General features: G+C 42.8%; 1 protein-coding gene across 1 annotated transcript in view; it reads left to right on the top strand.

Annotated features, from left to right (window-relative positions):
• MTCL3 (MTCL family member 3) overlaps nucleotides 1-799 on the top strand; it is a gene marked incomplete at both ends in the record, with an annotated part of 39,715 nt that extends 38,916 nt beyond the window's left edge. Inside the window, one exon of the mRNA XM_080929537.1 lies at nucleotides 689-799. Coding sequence (XP_080785663.1) covers nucleotides 689-799 — 111 coding nt within the window. The remainder of the gene's footprint in view (nucleotides 1-688) is intronic.
• Nucleotides 800-8,002: the final 7,203 nt, after the last annotated feature.

Below are 8,002 nucleotides of genomic sequence, written 5' to 3' on the forward strand. Positions count from 1 at the left end.
AAATAAGTATTCCAGCGCAGGGGGAAGCAGCGTTTCCCTCCTGACTTGTAGAGGCACAGCGGATGTGAATTGGACTCAGCAGCTTTGGCCAGATATGGTGGCCACTGAAAGATCAATGCATTTGTCCGAGTAAACCGCATACACGGTCTTTATGGACAAAAACAGGTAGTGCTGTGCCTTGCGGCAGCCTGATGCCCTGTTTCCATCGGAGAACCCACCGAAGTACAACAGCACGCATGGCTTTGAACACACTCGAGCCCGCCCCACTCCCCTGTCTAACACCCAGTTCATGAGCAGCAGCATGACTTTAGAGGAACTGCCTGCTGACCGCGCTAGAGAACTCGCAGCCATGCCGCTTTTTCTTGCATGTTGCTATGCTTTTGCAGGGCGGGGGCGGGGGCGGGGGGGGGGAGGGTGATGGAACCCATGGGGTTTCACGGCGTTAAGTTTTATCTTTTTCTATTTAGTATGTCTTGGTACAGGTTTTTGGTTTGCAGGTCTTTGAATAGCAAGCATGTGTTTTCAGCTAGACTCTTGGGTGGGGTGTATATATGTCGGAGGGAGAGGAAGTGCCGTTTTTTAAGAAGGTACTTCATTTGAGGCTGACTCGGCGTTTGGATGAGCCGGTACAAGGCTTGCGATGGTTGCTGACTGGCTCTTCTCTCTGTCTCCACGTTTGCCTCCCCAGATGTTCCAGCCTATCATTCTCCTTATCCTCATCCTCGTCTTGTTCTCATCCCTTTCTTACACAACAATCTTTAAACTCGTCTTCCTTTTCACACTGTTTTTTGTACTGTAAGCCTTTCCTCATTTGCTGTTCATTGTAGTGTTTTCAGTTGTTTTTACTTTGTCCACCCTTCAAGACAAGACATAAAAGAAGCGTCATTTCTGTAGTAACTGCTGCTGTAAACAAAAACACTGAAGACTGCCTATCTCTGTAAAAAGACACAACTCATCCTCCACTGACAAATTCACTGGGACACCCCAGCGCCCCACGTGTTCCAGGTAAGAAGCGAGAGTTATCAGAGTTTTGTGTGGCGTATATCTGTTGCACCTCTTTTATATCTTTCTTTGTTTTGCACTCCTGATTCACGGTTGACATTCTGACTCTGAACATAGCCTAAGTCTCGTAATTATTCTGTAGAAATGGAGTATTGCTCTACACCTGGCAATTTTCAGTTGGCTGCATTCTCAGAATCCATCTAGAGGCATTAAGAGGCACAAGTCAATGTAGATGTTTTATAAATTATCTCTGATATAAGTTATATAGATTTATAAGTATGCTGTTACTCATGTCAGACCAAAAGAAAAACATCAGCATCTAATAAATATCGTTGAAGTTTGGAAATATGGAATGATGAAATGCAGCTCTCTTGGAAAATAAGTAATGTTCTGACCCTGACATGGTCTGTCTCCAGAAATATGCTTGGAAACATCAGCATAAATGATCCTTTATTTAATAAGAAACTACGTTGTCCCTTTCTGCTGAATCCCCCCCCCCCCCCGCCTTCCACTAAACCAGCTCTCTCCATTTATGGATTATGCATGAAGCCGTGTATCTATGACTGACCAGGTTGCCTCAAGTCCCTTCTTTTCCATGATAAACTATTACACAGAACCCCCTTCTCTGCAGAAAACATGCCAGAAATAGCATGAAAAACAACTCGAAATAAATACAGTGTCCAGAATTTTCTTGAGTTATAATCCACAACCGAAGCATCATTCCAGTGGGAGATACTTTGCACACCTAAACTTACTTTGGTCGCCCCCAGCACCCTTGTCTTCGCATGTGTAACTAAAGGCACCTGGGGACTGTAAGTTCACAAGGTTCTATTCTGCCCATCATGTTGGCAGCTCAGCCACCGGAATCCCCGAGTCCGTGGGAACTCCACGCAGGACCTAGGGGAGATGATCCACTTATCCCAGTACTGGGGAAGGTAAGACAGGGGCATTGTGAATTGGAGGTCAGCCTAAGCTATCTAGCTAGACGTCAGGAAAAAAAGGTTAAAAAAAGATCACATTCTTCTCAGTTCATGCATTGGTCAGTAGACGTGAAAACCTGTGACAAAGGGAAGTACCATGACAACAGGCAGTAGATCCCGTGGGAAGTTTCTCAGCTAAAAGATACACAGGTCGGCCTTTGGGACCCCAGGAAGTTAATCTGCAAGAAAGTGTTTTACCTCATCCCCCTACAGCGATATTTTTGTTCTTTAGATATCAACCTTTGGAAACTTTTGCAGTGAAATGGTTCCATAAGTAAGAGAACTTCCACATAGACACGACTGGAGTTCAAATCCCCAGAACCCATGCAAAGAGCTGGGCATGGCCGTGCACCATGGGCGGGTATGCTGCAGCAAGGCCAGGAGGACGACGTGATAGAGGGGACATCCAACACCTTCCTCTGGCCTGAACAAGTGCTTGTACTCATGTACACACACATTACATACTACATACTAACAAACATACTACATGCATATGCAAGCATACTACACACATATACACTACCTACTAAACACATACTACATATATATAATATATATATATATATATACACACTAACTACTATACACACACACCACATACACATACCACATATTACACACAAACATACAAACACACCACATCCACATGTATACACATACCACCTACTACACACATCACATAACACACATATCAAGTAACATACACACTACATATGCATACTATACCTACATATATACAATATCCCCTTCTACCCTTCATAAATACATGTACCTACATATTCACACACATGCCATACCTTCATATATGCACATACACACCACATACAACATCCTTCTCTGTCTTTCACTAGTGTATGTACCAACATGCTCACATAACCATAGTACCTGTACATACACACACACACACACACTAACACCACAACATACTACACATACAAATCACAACACGTAGTACATACAACACACACACTACACATCCATACACAATAATATTCCCTTCTGACCTTCATAAGTGCATGTACCTGCACACTTGCATGCATGCAGTGTACACACACACACACACACACACACTTAAATTTAGAAAGTTTTACAGTTGTTCAAAAGTTAGATTTAACTGTTCTTAATGTTCATTATCTTTGCTTTGCTTGGGATTTTTTTGAAGTTCGTTTATTTAATTGTAATTATTTCTGTGGGGGGAGGAAAGAATCGTCTAATGATTAGTTACCAGCACTTGGAATCAATCAATCAATAGACTTTAATTGGATGTTTTCCCTTTGGTGTTGCAGTGTTAGTAATAGAGCCAAGATCTTGTGTATGGCAGGTAATGCTCTACCTTAGAACTATGTGTCCAGCCACACTGGGCTTTTAATCTTGAAATGCAAAAGGAGAAAGAAGGGAGAAAATTCTGTCCTGCTCAAATTGCTGGCACAGCCTACAGTTGGAACAGTCGGCCTAAGGCAGGGACCACGGGAAGCTTGAGACTGACTCCAAACCAACCACTCACGTAACAACAACAACAACACACACACACACACACACACCTGTCTGCAAGATTTTTGATACTTTTCCAAGTTACACACTCAATGGAACTGAACAAAAATGGGTTGGAACTGAAAATCTGAAATGTCTATATCACTTAGAGCCAGAGACCCCCCCAGCCAAGCAGCGGCTCTTAGCTCCCCGTGGAGCGTCTGGGGGTACATTAAAGGGTTTCACCATGCACAATGACTGGGAAGTTCTCTACTGTGCTGTTGCCATTTTAAGAAGATGGAGCTAAAGAGAGGCTTTACGTACTCAGTGCTGTGCAGAGAAGCTGGGTTCCATTCTCATGGCCCAAAGGCTTCCCACAACTGCCTCTGTAGCTCCAGCTCTGGGGGCCCAGTGCTGGATTCTGGACCATTCGAGCATTGTCGGCATTTGACGCTTATATAGACACGCAGGCAAACACTCATACACACGAATCACATAACAATAAAATTAAAATTTCAAGAAGAAAGGAAAACTCTCCACTACTATTCAGCTTCTCTAAAACTAACAAAGTCAAAGAAGACAAAAGGAACATTTATGCAGTGGGAAGAGGAGCCAGGATAGACAAATGTGAGGTGGGCACATTACAGATGTGTAGATGTGCACATAATCCAACCTTTGTGATGACTCTGTGCAAACAACAAATCCACTGGCTTTCTGAAAGGTACTGGAAATGTCAGTAGTGGCAATGAAAGGACCAGAATAATGATTTTGTGCCCTGGTCTAGCCAAATGTCTTTACATCTCATTTGCCAGACATGCTTATCCTGGTGACAGCAGCATTGATACAGACTCAGATGGCTGATTTTTTTATACCAGAGCTTTATGTGACTCTTACATCCCAGCCACGCTTTCCGTAAATAGAAATGTCTTAAGATGCTGGGAAAGGGACACCAGGTCGAATGGGACTGGCCTGGCTACTGTACTCTGGGCGCTTTGGATCCCCTCTGAGTGCACCTTAAGGATGTAGACTTACTGTCCCAGTGATGTCTGAGAAAGGCATTTCTAACTCTGCTCTGTCGACTGTCCAGAAAGGTTTCTACATGTGCTTCTTCCACATGTACACATACACACATATGCACACAAACACACACATGTGAACACACAGCCAGACTGCTGTGATGTGTAATAAATTCACTAGAGTCAGGTAGTCAGAGGCCGCTGTGTCATAGAGAATACAGCTGTTGGGCTAGTGAAAGGAACGTGGTCTCAGCACACCGCCAGTGAAGTCTTTAATCATCGCCCTTGAGGGAGGAAGCTAGTAGTACTTAGGGCTGGGAAGAAAAGTCAAGAAAGATGGTGCCCGAGACCTGTGAGAGTTCCCAGCATGCCCTTTCCCTGACGTCTCACTCGGCATCTCCACCCCACAGGCTTCCCTACCTGTGTCTTTGTCCCTCATTGCAGCAGGTTTTTTGTTATTTTGTTTAGTGTGCAGTTATTTCCTTTCTGCTTGTTTCAAACAGTCAACTTCACAAAATCCCCCAGTTGTGGAGACAAAGAATCTTCTCTTCTCACTTTCAAAGCTAAAGCTACGTTATTTAAACGGCGTGCTGGAAATAATCTTTAAAGCAAAAAATTTATGATAGATGATTCCCTTCTATGGTACTTTCTTGGGCCTAGAAACAAGAGCCTTGGTTAATTTAGTCCAGGTTTAAGAAAAACAGGAATCTGCTTGGTTATTTTTAAATAAAAATGACTGAAACTCATTAAACAAAGAAAAGTTTGGTCCAAGCCGAGAATGTGCAGTTTATGCGGGAGACTGGGATGTGGGCTATTTAATTGTCTACCACTGAGGCTTGGAATGTAAGCCTAGCAGCTCAGCTTCAATTCCAGCACTCTTAGTGGCTCCCCTGGTAGAATCAGGTGCTCAAACTGATTGTAGGGAATAAGCAGGAAGTGGCAGTGGGTAGTATTGAAATGTATTGAAATGTGTTAACTATTTATTAACATAATGAGATTTTGTACAATTCAAAACCTTATGCATAAAGACACATCTTTACAATGGAGAAAGGCACACGGGGATAAGCAGGCTCGAATCTGTAATCTGGTTTGGGGTAAGTGAGATGGTTTCGTATACAGTTTTATGGCAGTGTGCCCCAGTATTCTTAGGGCGCTGGAAATATTTCAGAGAGAAACAAAGGGAGGATCCTTTACATTCCGAATGCACTAGCATCCACATGCTCCTACGTAGTGCTTTTGTGTCAACTGTTAGTGGGGGAGGAGGTACGGGTGGCTGTTTTTCATGACCATCCTGAAAGTTTGTGGAGCCATAGATGGTTCTGGTTATATAACCTAATACATTTCTACCAGTATCTTCTCTGCTTGAATGTATATAGATAGATAGATAGATAGATAGATAGATAGATAGATAGACAGACAGATAGGGGATACATATACATATATATATAAACTCAGTTCTGTGTGTATTTCATTATTCTTTTTCATGACTAGCTATAGTTTTTTTTTTTTATTTTTTTAATCTCTGACATTTTATTTGTAGTATTAACTCCCGAATGGAAAACAAACACCTTTAAACTAGATCAGTTATGTAGAATTTCCAAGGTAGATCATTTTACATGACGAAGTACAGAAACTAATTTATTCCGGAGTTTAGGTGAGCTCTAGGAATCTGAGCACCTTCATGTGGAGGTTAGGGCTACTGGGCTTAGGGCTACCACCTGGAGCGCCGTCCATTCTTCTCACAGGCTTGGACTCTATCTGGGTGAAGAAGCCACAGTGAAGCGGGCAGAGGACAGTGTTGGAGGGAAGTGAGCACCTTCCTATTCTGGCCTCACTCACAGAATTGCTGTGAGAACACACTACCAAGATAAACGTGTATTTCTGATCGTCCCCTGACTTTAGAAGTGACGAAATTGGTTCCAAAATAGGTCCGTGTTTAAAATTACTGAAGTTTTAGAAAATAGGTAGATTCAAAATATCACAGTGGGTTCCAAATAAGTGCAGTAGAAAAAAGCAGAGCTTTAGGGTTGTGATTGTGGAAACTATTTCAGAAGCACCGAGAAGCGTGAGGTTCAGACAGACACACCGGTGGGCTGACCTCATTGGACACTAAACTACCTCTTTATTAAATACTACAACATTTTAATGTCCCTCGCTTCTTAATGGACACCTGAGATGTTTGCAGACAAGCTTTCTTGGATTGTGTCATGTTTCCGAGTTCACGTGGGCTCACCGAGATGCCTTGACCTGGGGGAATGAGTCTGGCAGCCGTAGAAGTTTTCTGATTACACTGCGATCTGACTTAGGGCCTCTCTTTCATTATTAGGCCTTTCTCCCCAACTATGGCACAAGTCTTCCGTGCTCCAGATGGCCTCAGAATCTAGTCCCCAGCCCTGCTTCTTCCTTTCCAGTCCTTGCTCCTTTCTCACCCATGACATAGAAAAGAAACAGCTAACTGCCCTACACCCCCAGCTTGTTCCTTTCCGTCTTTTCTATATGGTGGCGATTCTCCTTTCCTGTGCAGCTTGTGAAGATCCAGCAATTGGCTTCTTATATCACTGCCATTGTAGCAGACAAATTTGGAGACATAATGCCATTGCGGGTGCATAGCCAGACTGGGCTTCAGAACTTACTAGCAGAAAGAAATGACTCAGGTTTGCCCTCTAGTGGCAAACACTAAATACACACCCCCTAGCCGACTCCCCTGTTATTTTGATTTTTTAGTCATTGTCAACAGGTCATGAATCTGTAAATTACAGAGTTAGATGCTAAACACGAGTTTGAGAGCTTAAAGGCATGTCTTTTTTAAATTTTAAATAACATAACATTTCTCAAAGTCATTGTTATTTTACTCTGAATTTGGACTTGAATTTAAAATAAAATTTGATAGTTCAAAAAGCGTTTCTTTGGACTATTTCTTACATTTGGAAGTGCCTGTATATAAGCCCAATGATGGATCTACTTGACTAAAATATCTACTGGCATGGCCCCAGACCTCAGAATAGAAGAATTCCAGCATCCCACGAGTCTCAGGAAAAACACCCAACATAGTGCACTAGCTGAAATGTAATAATCTAAGTATGTAACTTCTAAGGAAACATGTTCTTCGTGTAACCACCCCAGCTTTTACCCAGAATCAGAGTCTTATATGCATCAATGTTGTTTTTATTCTCTTAACACACTCAAAGCTCTGCTCTTCTAGGTGCCGAGAGCATAAGACCACATTTGATGGGGGAGGGGCACACTGGACGAATTGATTGAAATAGTTCAAAGTACTGGAGCAACCCAGTTCTCACATGTGTCTCAGTGTGAGCCTCTGAGCAGCGTGAGCTACAGCTGCAACACTGGACCAAATCCCAGTGTTACAGGAGACTTGAGGAGTTGTGCTGCAGGACCCGTTTCTCCCCTTCCTCGCAGTAGCTTTTGAATACATGACTTTGTCTTATTCTTCAGATCTCCCTGAGTCTGACCTGGGATGTAGTTGCTGCTCATCGATGTTTTATAAGTGAAATATTAACTGAAATACCTCAGATC

The sequence above is a fragment of the Micromys minutus genome, assembly GCF_963924665.1.
Source record: "Micromys minutus genome assembly, chromosome: 15".
Lineage (NCBI taxonomy): Eukaryota > Metazoa > Chordata > Mammalia > Rodentia > Muridae > Micromys > Micromys minutus.